A 23,597-nucleotide genomic window follows, 5' to 3' on the forward strand; every position below is an offset into this window, starting at 1 on the left:
TTCAAAGGTGCCTTAATGACTCACTTTTAGATAAGCTACAGCAATGACCATCTTGACTAGGAGTGCATACTTAAGAAATAACAGCTTTTTCTGAGTTAAAATTCTGATTGTGATTACTCAGATATATCTGCATCTTGACTGGAGGTGAATTTAAAATTATTTTATACACTTTATACAGAAAATCTGTATGTCAACTCTGAGATAGTATAGCTGAAACCATACTTAAACAAGACATGAAAAAGAGTTTATCCTCTGAACTGTCTGAACTCTGATACTTCAGCAACCCTCCGTTTATGACATGGACAAGTAAAATAATTTCTGTTCTGAAGCAGCTGTAGCACAATATGTGTAAAATATTCAGTCACTGGCTGGATAAAGAGTTTAAGCCTTTGTTTTACTTGACTGGTGTGGGGGTTTAGATAGTCAAACTATAGGTTATACTTTAGCCTTATATTTGAGTGCATCTTTCTCAGAGCCCAAATTGTGTGCTTGTAAGACTTACATTTTCTGGCATTCCTCAAGTATGCTTCAGAATCAACTACAGCAGGAATGGGAGAGAGACTTGGTAAGGAATATTTCAGGGAGAAATAATACAGTTTGTTCCTAGCTCTTCTATGGGCAGATGCATGGGAAGACCACATAAATGAAAGAGGGTTTTTTATAAGTTTCAGATGGGTTGAATCTTGTTTGTGCTATAGCACAGATGACTTCAAGTTTTTAATTCATTTCAGCGGACTGACTGTAAGCATGGGGGTGTTTTTTTGTGGTATTGTGTGCATATGCCATGCTCCTGTTTAACTGAGTTACTTTCTCCTCTAGAAGAAGCTAGCATAGTAGAAGAAAATGAAACCTATCCTCGAGCTTTGCTTCACTGGAATAGAGCAGCTTCTCAAGGTATGTCCGTACCTCACAATTCCAGTTATTTTATTTTTAGTAGAGCCATTAATGTTTGTTTTCATGTTTTTTATGAAACAGGGAGGGAGGGAAAGCTTACCTTCTTCAGTTCAACATTAGTTATATTTGACACAGGGTAGTTGCTGTTCTATGTTCCACTCTAAGCTATAATGCCATTGCAATATGCATGCAGTTCTGAGCTATTCTGAGATCCTGAAGATTAAAAGGACTAAAACACATCTGTACAATGTGTTTCTTTTGCTGTTCCATACAGAATTATAGAGCAGTGTTAAACAACATTACAAATGATTACACTGATTTTTCTAAAAATAAATCCACTTGGAAAATAGATACAAAGTAATCTTCAGGATTTTGGTACTTGTCATATGCAATTTCTTATTCAAAGCAAGCAGAGCTCAGTCATGAACAATGCAGTCTTGATATCCAGCAAACCAAAGTTTAAACTCTGGTGCTTGTGATCCTGTCCTAAAATATGCAAAACTTAAATCATAAAATATCTCAGTGTGAGGTCTCTAACTTCCATACAGGTGCATCTTCATTAATGTCTGTCTTCTAGCTTTTTACTTATGAGCAAGTGCATCCTGTAAGTGGAGCGAAAGAGTTTTGTCTGAAATTCTTCAGACCTGCTTGGCATTTAGTAGAAAGTTAGGAATTGAGAGAATGGAATGGTTAAGTATTCAATTTCTAAATGATGTTGAGAGACTTTATTTTTCAAGTTTTAAGTGCCTCTGTTTCAAAAACAAAGATGGAGCCCTTACTGACCATGTAGTAAATCAGAAGTTTTTCTGTAATAAGTGACTATGAACAACATGACATGGCTTTTCAGCTGATGCCACTAAATAGCAATAAAAATATTAGTAGGATTACTTAGGAAAAGACTTTCCTGAAAATAAAAATCAGTTGTGTTCTGGTTAGCTAAACCAAATTAAAAATAAACAACACAACAAAGCCAAACTGTCTGTAAGAGAGGGAAAAGGGAAGACAATTCGTGGAAACTGTGAAAAGTAATATTAAAGCCCTTATTGCAGCTTCCTATGAAACTAACAAGGCTTTCTTTGCCTAGCTATCTGATTTTTTTTGTTGTTTCTTGATTTGTAGGATATACTGTTGCAAGAATTAAACTCGGAGATTACCATTTTTATGGTTTTGGTACTGATGTTGATTATGAAACTGCATTTATTCACTATCGACTGGCATCAGAGCAACAGCACAGTGCTCAAGCAATGTTTAATCTGGGCTACATGCATGAGAAGGGATTGGGCATCAAGCAGGTGAGTAAGTTGTAGGCTGATAGTCTGCTTTATTACAGTGCATTTACTAATATTAGATTAAGTCCATAACCACTACTGGGCTTTGTGCACTGTATAACCACTTAGTAGGAATTAGCATGTCTCCCAATACATTCTCCTATAGCAAACGGAGAAGAATATCCACTTCACACTTGCCTATGTGAAGAAATGAGGCATAGACAGGAAAAAACTATTTGCCCAAGATTGCAAGGATTGACAAAAAGAGTGCCGTGTGCTTGAGTAAAGCTTTCCACACTTTGAAGTGTAATGAAATGAATGCAGATAATTTCCAGGTTCACAGTATTTTGGCACAAAATTGTTCTCGTCATCCAAAACACTGGTTAATTTGTTCTCTATCATGACATCTCGAAAACAAGTTCTGTGCATCTTCAAGTAACAAACCATAAGCACCAACAACAATGTGATTATTAGCTATGGTTTTTTCAAATTAGGCTAGGCCACAATTTGGTTTACAAACTACATTGCCTAAAAGAAGGCAGTGTATCTGGTTTTGTTAGGAAGCCTGATAGTGCATCGCTGTCCAAGAGTTAAGTAAAACTTATGGAATCCAGAGCAATACATTCTTGTATGTGTCAAAATAATGCAGTTAATAATTGCATACTAATTTTGAGCAGCCTACCTTATTTTAATGTACAATTAAGGCATGCAATTTATGCATGTATTTAGCAGTATCTTCTGGGTTACCTGAAACTGTAAAAAGTAGTCTCATTTTCCTTATTTCCAGTGACCTTCAACATTTGTTTTTTTGTGTAGGTATGTACCTTTTAAGTATTCTGTTGGTCTATTGGAAGACCAGTTGTTGTTGATTTTCCCCTAAATTCATGGCAAAAGGTCAGAACAGAGAAGGGCAAGTCTTAGGGTCAATATTGTTACTTTGGGAGCACCAGGCAATCAACATTTGAAAACTGCTTACTGACCTAGCTGTGAAAGTGACAACACAGTACACAAACAGCATTCTTTCTAAAGCTTATCTTCAGTTTTTATTTTAGGACTCTTCTGGTTTTAACTGAGTCCTCAAAATTAGTTAATTTCTGAAAATGAGCCTGCATCTAAAAGCAACAGTGCTACAGTTTTTCTTCCTTAAAAAAAAAAAAAAAAAAATCCTTTCAGACATGGATTTTTTTTATTTCTTTTGCTTCTGCCTTGAAAATAGCCCAATTTAGAGCATGTAATAAAATGTTGAAAATACTATTACGTCATGTTCAGCTCAACTTCAAAGAATTTGAGAAACCTGAGTCCTAATGCTGTATTTGCATAGAGTATTCTCCAACCTGAAGCAGAGATGGCTACACATAGATAGCTGAAATGAGTACACAAGGGCTCATGATCAGCATGTGCAGCCTTGCTTTATGCAGATGAGTAATACCTTCCTCTCATACAGATCCACTATTGAAGGAAGAGTTGGACTGAAAAAGTGATAGTTAATACAAATATGGCAAAGAAGCACTGAGAATGTTTAAGCAAGGAAGTTCTGTGTATAAAACCAGGCTTGGTAATTCTAGATGTATAATGTCTTCACTTGCTGCATCCTAAAACTCTACAACTGTAAGATGAGAGAACGGAGATTTAGGGCTGACTATGTAAGACTAGGGCTGGGCTTAGGATATTCGGAAAAAGGCTAGGACTGAATTTTGAATGAAACAAAAGAATATTTGGCTTCCCTTTCCCAGAACGGAAGCTGTTGAATTTTGAGCACCAAATGACTGACAGTTAAAAAAAAAATCATGCTTCCTAATGTAGCGTGTGATGGGTACCGCTGAAGTCCGTTCTTCCACTAGAGGCCTCTGGAAAGGAATATAAGGATTTTTAGCACTGTGGTATCTGACAAATGGCGATTTAGTCGGTCAAAGGCAGGGATGCGTACTCTTACTCCCTCCCCGTGTCCATATCATTAAGACTGCAAGCACTCTAAAGTTAGGGAGAATGATCCAATAAGGTGGCCTGCACAATTTCAGTTCAGGTCACTATTCATTCTGGTTAATCCTGAATCAGTACAGTATTTCTTCCTGGGTTTTGTTTGATTGGTTTTTTTTCCCAAACGGCTTTTACCTTATTCTCTCTTGACTTATTGAATAAATAGTCTTTCTTACATACAGCATTCTATGCTGTATTTCATGTACATAGTTGGTTTTCAGACTCATCAGGTCAATGTCAAATATTAAGCCCTTTCAGAAATCTCACACATGTACATTGTTACACTCTTTTCAATCTATGAAGTGTGTGACAGTGTACACGTGTGAGATTTCAGGTTGTCCACTTCCTGAGCCTGCATGTCAGAATGAAGACTGTTTCCATATACTGCTCAAAATAAGAACAAATTAATTTTCTCATGGTCTTCTCTTAAGATTTGGCATGGTATTTCAGTGCCATTTGTGTGTTAAAGCTCAGATTCCAACAGTACTCACAGTCTGTCAAGTGAGAGTGAAGAGTGTATAACCAGAATGAAGTGCTTGCTAATAAGAAATGAAAATAAGCCATGATTCTGCTTCCACACTTATACTACCACAACATGAAGGAGATAAGGAAACCCTTTTAAACATTGTACAGAAGACAGTCTTTCCAGGCTCAAGGGTTATTCAGAGTTGTTTTATTAAATTAAAATGCTAAAATTGTGAGCTAGTACATCTCGTTCACATAATGTGATTTTCATACTGTTATTTCCACATATGTTATGCAACCAAGCTTACTGTGTCAGTGAGCAGAAAATCTTTATGGTATTTCATAATCACGATAAAATTATAAAATGAATGTTAGTCATGAAGTCCTGGAGATTTCTCTTAAGTGTCCAACTTGGCACACTTCTAGGGGTAAGTCTTCCACAGGCCTGCCCTTCACATCACTGAGCGAACATAGGCAGTTTATATCCAGCTGTCATAACATTGCACAGTATGTATCTGAACCAAAGCCAATAAAACCCCAAACAAACAAGGAAAGTTAAACTATTCAGGTACATGTATCCGCTGTTCTTCCTACAGTTACCTTCTTGTTCTGACTACCACAGAAGAGAACACTAATTTAAGCTCTTCCTAAAGTTTGTGCTCATGCTTTTGCCAGGCTGCCCTCACTAATGCAAGTTATGTTTATTTTGGATAAGGAGTGAAAGCTAATTTAGGAGTTACATGCAGAAATGGTTAGAAGCTGCGCTATGCGGCAGGCATACTGGGATGGGTTGCTGCTGTGTATTCCTTCATGGCTTGTGCTTTCTTAGTCTTTCATGTTTGGTGTGATGCTGGAGATGATGTAGTGTACCAGGGTTACCTAAATATGTGCCTTAGTTTACAGTGCATGGGTCGAATATGTAAATACTAATCTGTTTGTGAGCTTCAATTCTAGCATCAGCTCAAAGCTTCCCTTTACTTGCCTAGTCAAAGGTGAACATCCCTCAAAAAAAGGGGTAATTTTACTGAATGGATGTTTGACTTGACCAAACACCTTGCATTCAAATGACACTATACAATAGCTTACAGTAAAAGCTGTATGTTTTATGGTTATTTTTTTAAGTTTTTCAAAATTGAGCTTTGTATTTTCTTAACTTTAGGATCTTCATCTCGCAAAACGATTCTATGACATGGCAGCTGAAGCAAGCCCAGATGCTCAGGTTCCAGTCTTCCTAGCACTTTGCAAGCTTAGAGTGATTTATTCCTTGCAGTATGTACGAGAAATCAATGTAAGTTATGCAGAATTAAAAGAAAAAATAACAAATGTGTTTTCCATTTTAAAAGAAGCTTGTCTTGTAATCTTACTTAAGTAGAAGTCTAACTTGAGCTTTCTGAAAAGTTTAGATGTGTTTTGTGGTGGTGTGTGCTAAGAAAGTTACTGAACCTGTGATTCCTATTTCTTATTTGTGCAACTGTGTGAAACTGAAATGTGCACAGCTGTTCTTCCCTTGATGAGAATTTCCCTAACCTGTTTCACTGTTCTTATCCGTGATTATCTGCTATCAAAGTTAAGCAGATAGCAACTGGTACTTGTACATGAAAAAATGTTACAAGTCAAATTTAAAATCAAAGTAACTTCCCATTCTTGCTCTCTGATATGATGATGTGGACTTCTTGTTTCAGATAAGGGAGGTATTCTCACATGTTGATATGGACCAGCTGCTGGGGCCTGAGTGGGATCTTTACCTTATGACCATCATCGCCTTGCTTCTGGGAACAATTATAGCTTACAGACAAAGGCAACATCAGGCAATTCCCAGACCAGCAGGACTGCGGCCAGCTGTGCCTCAACAAGAACCACCACCAGAGCATCAACCACCACAATAGCAACAAAAGCCTCAGTGAAAGAACTGGATTTTTCCAAAAGGAACAGTTTTCATTGTGATTTAGGACTTTGGTTCAATGGTCCCTCCCCCAAAAGAGGCGCAAAGAAGTTGAGGAAAAAAAAAAAAAAAAGTCTGAAAGCTGCTTAGAATGTTGCCTTTTTTCAGGGATAAGAAAATTCTATTGAAACTGATTCGAATGTTATTTCAGTGCCAATGGAATAACACTATGGCTTTTTTCATGGAAACACAAGAGTGCTACTACAAAATTGTTGCCTGCTGTATCTAGTTCCTCTTTATTCAGAGTCCTTTTCGTCTTCTAGAGATAGCAGAAGGCTAGCAATGGAAGGCTTTTGCCTGTTTGATAGCAGTTGCCCTCTATAAAAGTAATAACAATTTTATGGCCTATTTAAGTCCCAAGAAGCTGAATTATATTGAAACTCTAAAAAGACTAGAGCTGTATGAATTTATATTCTGATCTCCATCCCACGTGTTTCTACAATCCTTATTTCATTTTCTTAATATTTCCTACACTTTGGTCTTTTATGCTGCCTTGGGTGGTTTAACATGGATTATTTATAAACTCTGTAGAACTAGCCAGCAAACATACCACTCTCTATTTGTGCTCTTTTGAGTATTTTCCTCTGTTCCCCTTAGTCTAGACTAGGCAGTTCTCAGCAGACAGTATGTAGCCCAGGAGGCAGACTGGGACAGATTGGGTCTGTAAAGCTCAACAGTTAAAAACTATCCACATGGTGCCCAGATCTTGCATCCTTCTAGAATTTTTTTGGAGCCTGCACACTTGGCAATACTTTAAAACATAAAACCAAATTGGTAGTGTTCCTAAATTATTTAAATTTGCTCTTACAAAGAGGCTGAGTCTAGGCTGCAGAAAGCACCAGTATTATTGCGGACACTGAAGAAAGGACAGAGCCAGAAATCTGTGAGTTAGCTTACATTTTTTGTTTGGTTTTAGAGGTGGAAGTTTTGTATTTAATTTTCAACAATCCTGTAAGTGATCTGCACTGCAATAAGGAAAGATGTGGTATCTCATGAAAGCATCTGTTTAATGCATCTACAAAAAAGGGCCCCAAAGATCTTTACTAAATGCTAGTGATGCTACTTCAAAGTTTGGCTGACTGATAAAAATCGTATGTTAGATTACATCAGTGCTCTGGCTGTCTCTAACCTCTCTTGTACCTGGCATACATGAGAAAGTCAAAATAACATCTGGCTGTGCCATCTGGAGGATCGCTTCTAACAAGAAAACCCAAAGAGAAAGATGACTAATGGTTTATGGCTTCCTGATATCACCAGGTCAGTGCAAAGGCCTTTTAAAGAGTGTAAAGAACACGACCTGTGGACTGATGTTTTTGGACTGCAAGTGGAATCTTCACTTAGTAAGGATTTTCATTGAATTATAATTTCAGGATTTGGGGGTGGGAAGCAGTGGGGAGTAGCTTAGAGGCAAGAAATTAAGAAGTTTCTGTTCTTATTTACCAATGGTAGTGAAATACTTGTTTCTGTACTAGCATTAAATCCTCTAAATATACTGTCTTAAAGCTAAATGAAATACAAATGAAAATGAGGAGGCTTTAGCTGCTTTATGAAAAAACCTGTTGTGCTTAAAGGGTTAAGGGCTTCCTTTCATGCAAATTTTTTTCCATTGGATTGGTGCAGCAACATATCAGTTCACTTTATTTAGAATTGAGATTTTGTTATGGTTTCATACTTAGTACATTTGCAAGGAGACTGCACAATAGATCTGTAGTTTGGGAAAGGAGATTAGCAATACACTCTTTTGTAAACTGAAATGTCATGGATGACTAGTATTAAAATATAGATAGAACTTCTCAGTACTTCAAAATGCTTATACTGGTCATGTGAAGACAAATCTTTCATTTTAGTTTGGAGGGTTGCAGCATGTGATAGAAGAATGTCTTGTTCAGTCTTAATCATCATTAGCAGATGGAACAGTATTGAACTTAAATCTGGTGTCTAAAGTGTACAGCACTCCCCAGGTGCATTTCTAAAATGTGTGATTTCTGAACACTCCCTCTGAAATATTTTTGCCTCTGTCACTTAATAGCTTTTTTTAGCTTGGCATGAATAAATTAAAGATTATATGGAAAATGCTTTTCAGTTAAATAACATTGGTTCATTGGTATTGGTCTCTTAGGACATTTAACAATTTTGTTACTGCATTATTAAAATGTTTTGGTGGTTTGATCTACTAGAACTAAATTCTAAAAGCTCTATCCTATTTGCATGAGAATCTTTCATCATTGCTGCTATGTGACAGTCTTATAGCTGACTTTTCACTGAACCTGATGCATTTTTACATCCAAGAAATCGGCAGAAGAAAACGATTGAAGATCAGCAAGTTATTTCACTTTAAAGAACTGCCTTTTGAAGAAGCAATAAGGAAGTCTTTCTCCTGCTTTTTTCCCTTCCACCAAATTATTACCACTAACTTTTTCAGATGACATTCATTTGAATGAAGTGGTAGTAGTAGAAAGGTACTCACCATAAGTAATGGTGAGTTAACTCAGGGATTAAAGAATAAGTTCAAATCAGTTATCTCCAACATGGCTTAAGTTTTTGTGACAATCCCTTGCTACTCTGTTCTGAAACTTGCATTTGAGGGTAGTTAACTCTTACTAGCAATATGTTTCTTGTGCACTCGATTTATCAAGCAGCTTTTTTCCTAAAGGAGCTGGGTTTCTCAGTTTACTGCAGTGAAGAACTTATTCCCTTTTGGTAGCACACAGGTTGTCTTGCAGTTTATATGCAGAAGTGTTTTAGAAGGGAAACTTGATTTAAGAGAAGCCTTTCTGGTTATGTTCAGCATGCTTTGAATGGAAAAATTGTATTCTTTGTCTGTAGTAATGTAGGCCAAAGCTTGCCTATTTGACCTTCTTGGACACATGCTCTTCTTTCCTTGCACAGAGAATGTGAAACAGTTACAGAGCAGTAACTGTTGTCGGTGGGAGTTTTACATGTAGGACAACTGTGGAAAGATATGGGGAAAATGTTCTGCATCTCAAATTATTAATCAAACACACTTGCTGGTTGAAAAAAACACTGAACTGTTGAGAAAACAGGATTGTAGTTCATCACTCTGAAACCTGCCCCAGAGCTGTCTGCTGAAATACTTTTGTTTTTTTGTTTTTTGCTTTATATTGTCCATTGTGGGACAATGCAATAGAAGATAAGGCTTTTGATACAAACATCCCAATAAAACTGTTACAAGACAGTTTTACTCACTTTTTAGTCATCTTTCGTAAGTCAGCTGCTCTTATTAAGAAAAAACAAAACCAAAACCACCCAGCTATCAGATGTTATTCTTTTTGGAGAACATTAAAACATGGATTGTGAAAGAACTTTTAAGACTATGCATTATCTAATTTCCACCTATTATATGCTAGTTTTGGCCTATAAAAGGGGAACACACTCACCTCTGCAAGTTGCTTCCTTTTTCAATAGGCAACAATGAACTGAAATTCTATTTTTGTTTCAGAGAATATTAAACTAAAAAGATTTACTTTGATTTGAACTACTGCAAATGCATACGGCAAATAGGGACTATTGGGGGGAGCCCTTTGTTTTTATCAGCTGCAGTTCTTTAAAGGGTCTTGTTAGGAGTTTTGTAAATTTATTTTGTATTTAAAATCAGTATAAAGGCTGGTCAAATGTAATATATTTGTGTAAACAAATTCTGTTAATAGAAAGATGTACAGATTCATTTTGTACTGTATCTTTAATCTTGTGAAATAAAAATACCACCTGTGTGGTTACCCTCAGCGTTCACAGTGGTTCTGATAAAAAAGGATGTCAATTGTTAGTCTTATGCACTGATATATGCCATTGCTAAATGCATCACGGATTTCTATAAGGATACTCATACTTCTTTCACTTCCTCTTCAAAAACAAAATAAATCTGTTAATTTTGGAGGTGCACGAAAAGGGGAATAGAAAATTATGCACTGTATCTTCAGCTGTGCTAGAAACTTGCCCTCTGTATATGTGTGCGTGTGTGACCCTTTCTTCAGTATATACAGCATCTGTACTGTGCATGGCAGACCCAGAGCTGCTGTGTGATTTGAGAACAGTGACCAGTATCCTTAGGATTACTATTGCATTTTCAATCCTAATATAAGGATAATACAGTGACTAGAAACAGATACTCCAAGCTGACATGTTTGCTCACTTTTTAGGCCTTTTTCAACCCACTCATCCCTTCACGCTCTACCTGTGGACACTCCCTCGTAAATTTATTATGTTGGTTTGCTTTTCAATGTGCTTATTAATTTGGAAGAAAACAATTGGGGAGAAGGAAAGTAAGGAGGGTGAGGGAGCAATGATAACAGCTATGGAAGGTATCAGTAGGTGAACTGTCTTGGGCATTAGCCCAAGTTACTTAGTTTTCTGATGTATTTGGACGCTCCCTGCATTGTCAACTGTTGCCAATAGCACTTGTTGCAGGTAGGAAACAACTGGTGCTAAAACCAGCCTGGGTCTGACTAATGTAGCTGAAGCTTAGTGAGACCATCCCTTACTTTGTCGAAGAGTCTGTGGCTTGAGATAAAGTGTGTTCAAGTGAGGTTGGTCAGAAGGGTAGATACCCTATTTTGGCTTGTAGCCTGTATCAATAGGGAGTTTTCGGTGGTGGGCATAGAGTACTAAGTATATACATAGCTGTGAAAGTGGGGAGAGTGTTGGATTTGTCTGGTTTAGGGGTTTTTTGTGGGTTTTTTTTTTTTTTGGGGGGGGGAAGGTGGGAGATGTTTGTTTTTTTAATAAAGAGCCACTGAATAATGTTCATCAAAAACTAGCATATTTGGTTTGGTTTCCTGGTTTGGTGGCTTGATTGGTTTTTATGTTGCTTTCTTCTCAGTCTAAGTGTAAAACACTTCTAGTAAAATGAAAATATCAATAGAAAGTGTAGTTTGTAAACCTGTAACACCTGTTTCGTTAGAATGTGTTATTTGGTGTAATGCCAAAATGTTCTTCCTCATCTGTAAATGATCATTAGCTTAATTGCATTTCTGAATCCTGATTTCAATTCCTATGTTTATAAAGAATTATTGAGGAAAAAGTCTCTCTAGTCTACTTGTTGCAAAAAACAAAAAATCATGAGACTGTAAATGACTTCTTCCAAAGCTAAGTTGAAGGAGGTGTGCTATCTATCCAGGTAATACTTTAACATCTAGTCTTAACTTTCATTTTCAGAAAGAAAAATAAGTGGACATGGAGCACTGTTGTAGTTGCATTTCAGGTAGGAAGAAGTAAATGTGATTTAACTTCCACAGCACAGTAACTGAATTCTGTAGTGAGTGTCAGACAATGTTTTTACCCCCAAAGGTATCAGTGCCACTGCCAATTGTTCTGGTAAGCTTTTCTGAGCGCAGCAGCATTTCAGGCAGACCTCCACTTAAGAGATAGGTTGCTCACATTTTTATTTCTTAGCTACCCAACTTTTGGGGCTTTCCACATAACGTGGGCTTGCAATTCCAGATTTTTGAAAATAATTTGGAAGAATATTAATTTTTGTGTCACAAAGCACTTAAATTCTGTTATTCCAATTATATCATCAGGCATTTTCTTTATTTGCTTATTATTTTGTTTCTATGCTTGTTTTTCTTCATACTCATTCTTCCTCCTAAATATGGGCATAAACTGTACTGTAGAATTCGATGTTCCAGTTCCCATCTGTTATTTATGAATGTGACTCTATTTCTGTACAATATTCATGCGAATTTTTTCCTCTTTTTATTGCTTCTGATTACTTGCTTTTGCACACGGAAAAATTTGTGCCTGGTGTATGTGTTTTCAGCCACAATGGGGCAGCAGATATCAAATGGTGACTCAAATGGAGTTGTTAAAAGTATTTCAGGCCTCAGCGAACAGGAAAGAAGTAACTTACCCAGTTTCAGTCATTGTCACATTATGGGAGCACATATGTATGTGCACACACATGCATATGTATTGCGAGAGAAAAAAGTGGTTACAGGAGCTTCAGAAACTTACTGAAATAAGATAATTCGGTGCTCTTATTTCTCTCATATTTATAGAGCAAAAGTCCAAAATTAAAAATCACTATAGCTTCTGGAAAGACCCAGTAAAGAATTACCTTCCCTGGACTGTTAAAGGGTTTTCAATATGTGTGTCCATCAACCTTCTGTCATACTGGACTGTAATGCAACATCTTTTGGAATATTACGTACAGATAAAATACATACTAGTTGGGCACAGCTTCCAGGATGGTGACTCTTTTGCAAAGTTAAATCCAGATTTTCTTAGAGTACAAACTCCCACTAAAGCAAGTGAAAATGTTTAGCAATAGGTGATGAAAGTCTCTTTTAAAATCGCATTTTCACTGAGACCATCTGGTGAAAGATTTGAGCTATCCAAATAGTTTGAAATCTGTATTTTACCATATTTATTTCTGTGCAATCCTAAAGTTGGTAGGCTCTGGACTTTGTTATATACTGAAATTCCATTAATAGCATTTTAGGTGCTTCTAAATAAGATTTTTTTTTTTTTTTAATTTGGAAAGTTTCCCCAGATCTATTCAACAGCGATGTTAAAGAAAAAGCTTGCTTGCATTAGTAGTATTAAAAATGGATGTGTGAAAACATCAAATACGCTTCATAGACTCCAAGTCAAATACACTTCAATAACTTTCAAGTCATTATTATAGCTGATGTTAAAACTGTGGCATGTTCCAGATTAAGGTTTATGACTTTGAATTATAAATAAGATAGATACTCCTTAGAGAATCATCCAACTTTGAATTTTAAGGCTAATGTCCTGAAAATCTATATGTTTGGTGAGTTTTTCCAGTAGCTGATTACCTTTGTTACTGATGCTGTGAAATCAAGAGGACTTGAATTAATTCTTTTCCAGTTGTATTTAGTTCCGTCTCTAGTTTTCACAGATTGCTTATAGGACGGTACAGTCCCATTAGGAAGAACAGCCACACCAAAATATGCACACCAAAATGATATATATTGTGGAATCCAGAGTGTAATGTTAAATATTCATCTGTAACTGGATAACTAAAGGATTTCATATATATTACAAATAATTTTGAATCTGACTTGATTGTTGAAATCTGGGAAACATTGCGCAGAAGGGAGGTGACTATAGTAAAAGAATTCAGCCTCAGTGAGATAAATGTGGTGATCTCACTGCATGCAGCTGTGTTGGCTTTTTCTGCCCCTTTCCTAAACAAACAGCCTTAATGAGTTTTCTATTAGGAGTCTGGTCTTTTTGTGGAGGGCAAAGGGTGCAAGTAGGTAAGAATTTCTCGAAAGCAGGACAGAAGGGTTTCTTCATTAAGGTATTATCTCTCAACTAACAAATGATATCAGTGAATGCTATATATTAACTATGTTTGCCTACTCTGCTATCTTGCATATTCAGTGAAAAGCTCCATAGAGATACAAAAAATATTTACTTTGCACGTGTAACATTTCTTTCTGTTACTGTTTTGGTTTGAGGCCTAGTTATTATGTTTGAGTTTACAGGCTCCCAAAAGTCTGTGTTTCACTACATTTGTCATTCTTAGTACAGCTCCAAAAGATGGATTGAGGGGAAATACTTTTAAATGTTTCTGGTGATAGTAGTTCAGCATCATAAAACAGAGCTTTTATAAACAGTTGGCAAATAATCCTTTGCTTGAGAACTGAAGAACTCTTATGATAAATACTGAAATTGAACAGAAAAGTAAACTAAAAATAAATCCCTTTTTCTAACATTTCAAATCTAGTGTCTTATTAGTCCTTTCTTTGGTACTGTGAAAGGTGCTAGAACAAAAGATAGACTGTCAATTCAAAAAAATATTCCTTATCTAAGTACAAATAAAATATATTTCCACTGTCTCCTCTGGATTTGTAGATGCTAAATCATAGACTTTGCAGGTACAGAAAAGGAAGTTTTCCAGTTACATAAATGAACACATTCATTAAGCCTTTAGCTCTCCCCGTGCTGCTTATGTTAAGCATTTGATACTTCCAAATTTCTCCACTAGCCATAACACTCCCAGCACTGCTATTCTACAAACTCTTCACTTGGTCAAATCACAGGCAGAACATGCTCTGCAGCTACTGAATACTTTGGTTTGCTGTTACATGGCAAAACAAAGGTGCCTGGACACTGGAGTGATTGCTTTCCTTGGGGAAAATGACCAGCCTATGAATATGACAATCAAAAGATTGACAGCCTACCATGCTGGAAACAGTGCCTTTGCCTAGAGCTATGGATTTTAAACTAATCTTGCCGTAACTTAGACATACAGTTACACGAATCTCTCCTGAATTATGATCTTCCAGGCTTGGCTGTGTTGGCTGAAGCAAAGGCTGTTCACGTCACCTACATATGTACAAAGTAAGGAAGCTAAGCAAACAATCCTTGGCACAACACATCTATTTTCTCTTACTGTTCTTTGGGTTGTGTCAATATCAACCCATGGGCTGAGGATCATGCATGAACAAACACTCCTGTAAGGCTGTACTTTGTGATACAGTATAGAGTATGTGAAGTACAGATTTAATTGTGGAAGCAGGTCCAGATCAGTAAAAAATTCTGGAAGTGCTTCTGTACACTTCTGAATGGGGTCTCTCTTGGGATACCACCAAGGGTTAAATCACACTTCCTCACTTCATTTAATATGATGAAGTATATTGAATTCTGTTAACTGATGAATTCAATTAAATCTCCACTAAAGCTTGCTTGTGAATTGTTGTTCTGTGTTGGAATAAAAACATAATTGAGAGTTTCCCAAGATGTAATGAATTACTAATAAATTGTCTTTATAATGAAATATTAACATTTTAAACCCTAATTATCTGTCAGGTTAGAAGAACAAAAAGTCAGGTGATGTGTATATTCAAAATGAATTAGAGTTGGGATTGTTCTAGCCTTCAAAGAACGTATGTTTATAGTTATGATGTCACATGCTCTGACTCTGTAGAGTCTCATCATAAATACATGTTCAACATAGGGCAGAATGTCAGCAATAGAATACTATATTTTTATATGCAACATTATGTCATTCTAGAAAATGGGAGGATATAATCTTTGTTGTTCAAATCAGAACTATTCGAAGTAGGCAAACCAGATTCGGCAGTGTGTGTGATTTCACCACCACCACACTTATGCTGGTGCGGGGAGAGGGGAGAAGATAAGTATATCTTAATTTCCCTTGCTATTGTATGAATAGTAGTTTTCACCCAGAAATTTAATGTATAGCTATTCAAATGTAGAAATTTTGTTTCTGATTCTCTGATGTAATAGAATGTTACATCAGGGGCCTATGATGACCACCTAGTCCAACTGCCTGACCACTTCAGGGCTGAACACAAGTGTTCTCTGTGGTTTTAATTCCAAGACGACTTGAAAACCTGTAGCAGGTATGTTACCTGCTAGTCTTTCCATTCTAGATCTTACTAGTAAAAGTATTTTGGAAACAAAAAAAGTAAAAATTTCTTACAAGTCCAAGTAGAATAATGGTATTAAACAGAGGTGTCTGATACTGTGGTAATGGTGTAATAACTTTGATGGAATGCGTAGTTTGAGAGAACCAAATGTTCTAAATCATCTCCCTCCCTCCCATATTTAAAAGGATGTCAAATATAGGAACTTCAATTTACTTGATATCAGAAAAAGTAATCAGTGCTAGAGCCAGATTAAGCCTGTTAATATACATAAAAGAGGGAAAAGTGCTAAAAAGCAATACATTATATGCGAGCCTTCTTCATTTAATGTCTTTTTAAACGAAGAAACATCCATTTCCTCAACCTTTAAACTATCTAAAGGCTATCCATAAACACATTTGAGGATGCAAAGGACAGCAAAGATGGAAAACATAACTTGTGTTTCTGATACTGGGTCTTAATTACAACCTTTACATGAAATTTCATGCTGTGTGTTTTTAGCAGTGCAAGATACAGCAACCACTGGAGCTGTTGGGCTGTTCCCGACAGCATTTGTAGCTGCCTTTGTGACTACAGGCTCATAGGACTGTTGTGCAAAGTTACTCTGTAATGGCTGATCCTGATGCTGCTATTCAGAACCAAACGAGGAAAAAAGAAAAAGAAGAAATGGGATTCAGGACTTGACCAAAACCAGGAAAGGATTGATGGTCTTGGAGTCTTTCTAGTCAGGATCTCTCCCACGCTGGTACATCAGAGGTCAATTATGTTATTCCGGACCCTGTATTTATTAAAGATGGAGGAGATAGAGGGAAACAATTGGAAAGCTAATCTGTAGTTCTTTCGATTCATGAATTAATTATGAGACGAAACAAAGACACCAGTTGTACCTGAGCAGAACTATCCTGTGTCCTTGTTGTAGTTAACCTTTACGCATGTAAATGAGCATGGCTACCAGCCTAAACATCTCATGGCAAAATGGGCGGTATATGCAAATAAACATGGGGGGTTTTTTACACTTCTGGATAAGACTATGCGTGATGTGCGAATAATTTGGGAATGTTCAAGTTGTGTATTATTTTCCCCCAACCACCTCTAGTTGGCACTCGTGTCAACGTTTTGTACCAGACGGTATCCCCACTTGTACCACGGGGGCTTTGGGTTTTGAGTGGCGTGCTTCGTTTGAGTCACATGTTTTAACTCATATCCGCAGAGTGGTCTGTACCAGTAGTAAACCTTCAACCCTCTTTGAAAGCTCCTTCGAGGCACAATCAAGCGAAGCAGGTATGCTAAACTGCCAAGCGGAACATCAGTTACCATAACTGTGTGGTTATCTGGCACTTTTCATCTGAGACTTTCCCAGTGTTTTACATGAGCACTTTAAAAACTGTTAGTTCACCTGGAGAAGAGTTATATTTCTGTAATATTTTTTTCACAGTCAGTCCCCACTACTAATTAAGGCTGTTATGATAAATTTTTAATGTAAATGTTAGAATCATAGAATGGTTAAGGTCAAAAAGCACCTTAAGATGTCCCAGTTCATCTAGTTAAGGTTATTAATCTTTCTCAGCTTGCAAGGTTCAGTTTTGGAGGAAGCTCTGTGGTGACTCTCCAGAATCATCCTCCGAATCCACCAGTGAGTGTGTGTGTGCACAGCTGTGCTCATGTTTGTGTGTGGTTTTTTATGCACGTGTTCATTCTCCGTTCTTCCTTTCATTGGAAGCTTTGAAATTGTAGCAGAATTACAAATTAAAGCCTCCATAAAGACATTTGCATATACAAATTGCAAACTGAAATGTTTAAAGGCACAAATAATATTAATATTTTAGCTATATGTTCTTAGGTCTGTAATGATACTACAATTTGACAGCTTAAAACCAACTTGGTTCATAGATGTTGCGTTAGTCCTGACTGATCCATACTACAGGGCTATTTGCTGATCTGTGAAATCCGTCAGGGTCTAACAAAAGAATAGAGACACGTCTATTTGTATTAGAAGCGGGTACACAAAATTATTAGTTACAAATAACTATTGTCATATTTAAGCATGCCAGTGGCATGAGCCCGAGCAGAATGATGTTTCTGTATTGTATTTTTCCTATCTACACATTCGGGTTTGGTTGTGCATTTCTGCAAGAGGGGGCTGCTGTCCGTCAGGAGCGACGCGCATTGCCTCTGACTCCTGTTTAACAACAGGCCGTGCATCTCTTCAGGTGGATCCGTTCCGGGAAGAAGGATACTACCGGCTGTTCCAGCCCTCCCACCGCTGAGGACTGCACCGGCCGCTCGCTGGGTGCCGCTCGCCGGGTCCCGCCCGGCCCCGCGGGCCGCCCTGGCCAATGCGGCGCCGCGGCCCCCCGCGCCGCCGGGGAGCGCCCAATGGCGGCGGCCCCGCGCTGCCGCTGCCCGGGGGGGCGGGACGAGACGGGGCCGCGCCGCCGCCGCTCCGCGCTGTCCGCACCGTGACCCGGGGAGCGCCGCGCCGCGCTCGCCGCCGCAGGTGGGTCCGCGCAGGGAGCGGGCCGGGGGGAGCTAGGGGGCGGGGGGGTGCGCGCCCCTCCTGACCGCCAGGGACGGGCGCAGCGGCTCCGGCTTGCGGGGAGCGCAGGGGCAGGCGGAGGAGTCCCAGGTACCAGAGACGAGGAAACCTAAACCGAAGGCAGGTGGCCCCGCTGGCAGAGCCGGGGCAACCGCCTTCCCCTCGGTGCCTTCGCGACCGCTTTACCCCCCTGCGGCTCGGAGACGGGCCGGCCTCTGCTGCGTGCCCGGTGGAGCCCAAGTTTCCCCCCCGCGCCCCAGCCCCTTGCCCTGACCGAGGCTCACGGCCCCGCTCCCAGCCCTGACCGGCTGGACCGAGCTTCAGCGTGCCGTGTGTGCCCCTCTCTCGGTCCTCATACCCGCCTCATGGCTGTTTGCGTGAAAGACTGTTTGTGATAGGCAGCCTAGCAACCCCCGGCCATCCTCTCCCAAGTCAGGGCTCTCCTCTAGGATCTGTAATAATGCACGCTGTGTTTCTGTGCAAGTGCTAGCAGCTCATTACTCTGTGTCTGCAGAAGGGTTAATGAGTCATTAACAGCGACATGTGGAAGCTGCATATATCCACCTACCCCTCAGCTGCTCCATGCAATTACTCATGTTTTGGATTTTTCCTTGCTTGAGTCTACTGAACTGTGCTGCTTTTGAAATGTTTGTCTGCGGGTAAGATATTGCAAAGCAAAGAAAAATCACCACTTATCTTTCTGTCGTCTCGTTTGAATACACTAGGTGAATTATAGGTTTTAAAAGCTCAAATTAGGTATTTCTATGCCAAGTGGATTTTTATGTTGATATATGACTAGACAGCCCCTTTCCTACACATTTACCTAGTTCATGTTTCTTTCTGTACCGCAACTCCACTTTCCTGTGTTGATTTTTAATTGCTTTGTTGACTAATTGGCTGTAATTGGACTCAACTTTTCTGATTCCTGCCCCTCCCCCCATGGTTTAATCCTTTCTGAGACTTCAGTTTTTCAGAAGGAAGCAGGTTAGAAAAAAACACTCGTCTGCTGGGCTAGGTCAGGTGATGCCTTACAGCTCATGTCTTCCCATACCTAGTTGCACCTTTTGCTGGGAATTATCCTTAGAATAACTTCGCTGACTTGAAGGCATTTTTAGTATTGTCAAGGCAAAAATTTGGCAAACATTGGCATTTCTTTACTTGTGAATCAGCTATGAATCATTCTTGTCTCCTGTGAAACGTGCGTTTTGTAAACTTACTAGTTCGGGCAAGTAAATTTCAAACTACAGGTTGATTGCAAAATGCTTGTGTGCAGTAATTGCGGCATGTGACTGATTTCTTATTTCCTCTGCTAAGGACTGAAATGTTACTGGTGTTACACAGGCAGGTGAGCTCTGACTTTGCCTTAATATTTTTCCAGGTAAGCAGGTTGATGTTAGTAGACGAAGTTTGTGTTATCATGGAAGAGCTTGAAGAGCAGTGTCCCGCTTCTCCAGTAAGGTGTATTACATGGGATTATGCAACACTTACGACTCTCCTAAATACTTAGTTTCTAAAATGGCTGGGTTCTCTCTTCTCCAAGAATTTTCAGATTTGACTGATCGCTATATAAAGCAGCATTTGCTGTGAATTTTGCTGTGAATATCATGTTTTTGTTGGGTAAGTCTTTGACTTTTTCTATATAACATTAAAGGCTTTTCATGATACTTTTTTCATGATACTCCTGCGGAGGTCTCGAGTACAGAGCAAGTAGCAGTAACTCCCAAGCAGATCTAACATACCATTTGCCTTAGGTATTGGAATACAGCTGGCAGCTTTAGTGATCGCTGCTCTTTTATAGCTGTAGCTTTTAAATTATTTTTTAAATATGAATGCCATCAGCAGGCATTCATATTAAACTTTCCAATAAGAGAAAAGGTCAGGGTTTTTTCTCTCGTATGTTGCACTCTATCTCAGTTCTGACTAGCTGTACTCTCTCATAATTCATGTCCTTAATTATCATTAAGGACTTAACAGCATACCTTGGTCTTTAACTGCAGATCTCTCCTTTATGTGAGTTCTTTGGATCCTTTGTTACACAGTGATATAGTTAATACTCTGCTGTGTGGTTGGTTTAGATAACAGTCCAAGGGGCACAAGGTAAAAAAGCAACAGCTACATCTCAGTAGTGGCGAGCTCCCCATCTCAAGTCCTAGTTTGTGCTACCTTGCCAGCTTTCTTAAGAACTAGTAGCTGATACAGTTCCCTGGCTGAGAAACCCAGACGGTGTGTGGGTTAACACCATACTGTGAGTGGGCTAAATTGTAGAGTCTTTAATTTTCAGCTAACCCAAGTCTGGCATCAGCAAATGAAGATGAGAAATGATATCTGTGTGTTACGAGTCTCTTAAGATGTTCTGCTCTGCAAGGCTTCTGCCCCTGTTGTAGAACAGGTGGCTTTTCCACTCAGTGAAGCAGTTGCCAAGGTGGTTTCAGCTACAAGGTTGTAGCTTGTGGGTTCTCCTGCTCTGACACTTTGCTCCTGGTAGTACCCTTTCTTCATGCAGCTTTTAACCCAAGTATTGCATGGAAGCTTTGTGCAAAGCACCTGTCATGGTCTTTGCCACTAAACTAACAGAATAAATGAATCCCAGATAGGGATTCCCTCTTAACTTCTGCCATCAATTTTCACTGTCTTTTAAATATGCAAATAAGGTGAATGAATAGGAATTTTCTTCCTAGAAATAGGAAGGTCCTATTTCTTTCATAACTTCAGGGTGTAAAATTTCAGAGATTGATATTGAAAAAGACCTGAGAGAATGCAGTCCCATGGAGATGCCAGGGGGCAAGCATCAATGCTCCAGGATTTCCTTCTTTTCTGGAAAACTATGGATGCAAATACATTAGTGCATTAGTTAAAGCAGGAATGCACTTTTGAAATGAATGTCCTGATCATCCTCACTAACTGCACTTCAGTTTGCATCTTGGAGCAAGTAAACTGATTTTGTTTGGGATAAAACTGCGTCAGAGCTACTCCAGGAGCTCACTTAATGTACTCCGAATGCTAATGCAAATTCAGCCTACGGGATCAGTCTGGAGATAATTGGAAGTAAAAGCCACCAAAAAAAAGTAGTGTGAGAGCTATGCCCTCAATGCCAAGTATTTCGCCCTATAGCTCTACACCTACCCGTAAGGTTTTACACTGCTTGCTAGTGTAAACTTAGGGTATAGCATCTTGAACAACTTATTAACAATTTTTTAAATGTGTCATAATCCTAAGTATATATTTACAGAAAAAAATACAAGGAAAAATGTAAACACCGTAGCTTAATGTTAAAAAAGTTACGACTTCAATACATGTGTCCCTTAGATAACTGTAGAAAAAAATAGTGCTTTATTAATAGAAAATAATCTTAAAAGGAGTAGGTTACTAAAATGCATAGATTTCTTAAACATCAGTTCTATAGAGATACAGTTGGTGAAAGGTAGCCATGAAATTAAAGAGCTTTTGCCCTCACCCATCCCCAAAATCCTTCAATAGGTACTTTTCTGACAGCAAATGTTTTCTAAAATGTTGAAAGTATTTTCTCAGCAGTGATATATTGAGGTTTGTCAGTCCACTGCACTGAAATTCTACAAATATGTATAAGATTTGTGGAAGTTTACATTTTTATTTATTGGAAGAGGTCATGCTCCAGGAACGTCTTGATTAGTTGTGCCGTTACTTCAAATCAGCACTTTGTGATTTCATCTCGTATTGCTCAGGGGCATTCATCTGAAATGAGATGCAAGTCTCTGAGCAGCAAACCACTGCTGAAGTGCCTCTTGTTCATTCTTTGCAGAGGAAGGCAGTTGTTACGTGTTTGATACTGACAAGGCGGGATAGGCAGATTGCAGTTGTACTGATATGTTTTATTGTATAATGCAGTTTATCTTGAATATTAAATGTGGTTTTTAAGCTTTGTTACAGAGATTCTCCTCTGGGAAGACAGAACAAAGTGAAACTCCTAGGAAAGAGTCCTGAAAGAAATGAATAGCAGCCTTAGAAGTAATGAAGGAGGGAGCCAAAAAGTAGCATGGGAAAATAAATGAAAATGTGTGTGTGGGGGTTATTTAGTTATAACAGTAAATACCTGCATAGAAGCTCTGCGTCCCCAGGAGCATGTGCTGTAGAGTTTGGGGAATTAGACTCTCTGGAAGAGTGGGAGGATGTACACTAACACAGTGTATCAGTGAAAGGGGAAATAGAGTATTGGTATTCTTGGCTGTGATTTGGTTGCCTTAATTTAAGTGTGAAGAAGACATGCAAGCCTAAGTTAGTTGCTGTAGCCTTTCTGGAAGGGGATTTACCTCATTCAAAAATAGATCAGAGGAAGGATCCTGTGGAGGTGTTGTGTTCCTTCTGTCAATTATAAACAGAGCATCAGGTGACTATCTCAGATGTCTAACTGGGCGTCTGGAGTTAAACAAGAAGTGATCCATCTTGCTTTATTAAGGTAACTGAACTAAATGTCTTGCACAATTCCTTCAGCTTGAAACAGAGGACAGAACTGACCGGTATCCTCCAAGATCCTAGGAAGGAGCTCTAGTAATACAAAACTTCCCTAATGTGCGAAGAGCAGGCGGCGTGCTCTGGAGCTGAGATTTGGAGCGGAGCTCCTAGTCCAAGGGCAGCAGACCTGCCTGGTGAGCTGGAGGGAAAGGATGTCTATTTGCTGAGCTGTGTTTCTTGCTTCATTATGCTCTTTTAGGCCAAGTTTTAGTTGGCATTTATAGGCATGAATATTTATAGAAACTAATTCTCTCTGTGGGCTCTTGGGTTTGCCAGCCGTGAAATGAAATGAAAGAATTATCTCCAATTTACTTTTGAAAAAGGGGGTGAGTATACGATATAGTAATTTTGTTCTCTTGCTATCTGAAGCAGGGGCCTCTTGCGAACAGAAGGTAGCATTTTGCAGAACTGCATGGTGGTTTTGTGGTTGTGTGGGTGATGGAAATGCATGGGAAAAGTACTACTAAGCGTTTTTGAAGAGAAAGAGTATTACTAGCTGCATAACTGGAACCTGAGCTGGTCAAGCTCCACAGCACAAGGCCAGTTTATTTTCTAATAAAGTAGTTTCAGTGGAACAGCTGTAGGGAAGAATTTGGCCTATGGAGTTTAATGATTAGTTGTTGTTTAATTGCTAGCTGCTCCTGAGG

At 38.7% G+C, this 23,597-nt stretch overlaps 2 protein-coding genes across 5 annotated transcripts in view; both read left to right on the plus strand.

The window, feature by feature from the left end:
- Nucleotides 1-10,283, plus strand: part of SEL1L (SEL1L adaptor subunit of ERAD E3 ubiquitin ligase) — a 34,259-nt gene extending 23,976 nt beyond the window's left edge. Inside the window, exons 18-21 of one of the 3 annotated variants that reach the window (XM_030482064.1) lie at nucleotides 823-894; nucleotides 2,014-2,186; nucleotides 5,764-5,892; nucleotides 6,287-9,787. In XM_030482064.1, coding sequence (XP_030337924.1) covers nucleotides 823-894; nucleotides 2,014-2,186; nucleotides 5,764-5,892; nucleotides 6,287-6,490 — 578 coding nt within the window. In that variant the 3' untranslated portion in view covers nucleotides 6,491-9,787. Of the gene's footprint in view, nucleotides 1-819; nucleotides 895-2,013; nucleotides 2,187-3,895; nucleotides 4,217-5,763; nucleotides 5,893-6,286 lie in introns of those variants that run through there. The other 2 variants (XM_030482063.1, XM_030482065.1) reach the window with 2 other exon arrangements.
- A 7,938-nt stretch (nucleotides 10,284-18,221) lies between these two features.
- STON2 (stonin 2) overlaps nucleotides 18,222-23,597 on the plus strand; it is a 74,763-nt gene continuing 69,387 nt past the window's right edge. The window contains exon 1 of one of the 2 annotated variants that reach the window (XM_030481629.1): nucleotides 18,222-18,423. The gene's annotated coding sequence lies outside the window, so the exon portion shown is untranslated. Of the gene's footprint in view, nucleotides 18,424-23,056; nucleotides 23,085-23,597 lie in introns of those variants that run through there. The other variant, XM_030481631.1, reaches the window with a different exon arrangement.

The sequence above is a fragment of the Strigops habroptila genome, chromosome 4, assembly GCF_004027225.2.
Source record: "Strigops habroptila isolate Jane chromosome 4, bStrHab1.2.pri, whole genome shotgun sequence".
Lineage (NCBI taxonomy): Eukaryota > Metazoa > Chordata > Aves > Psittaciformes > Psittacidae > Strigops > Strigops habroptila.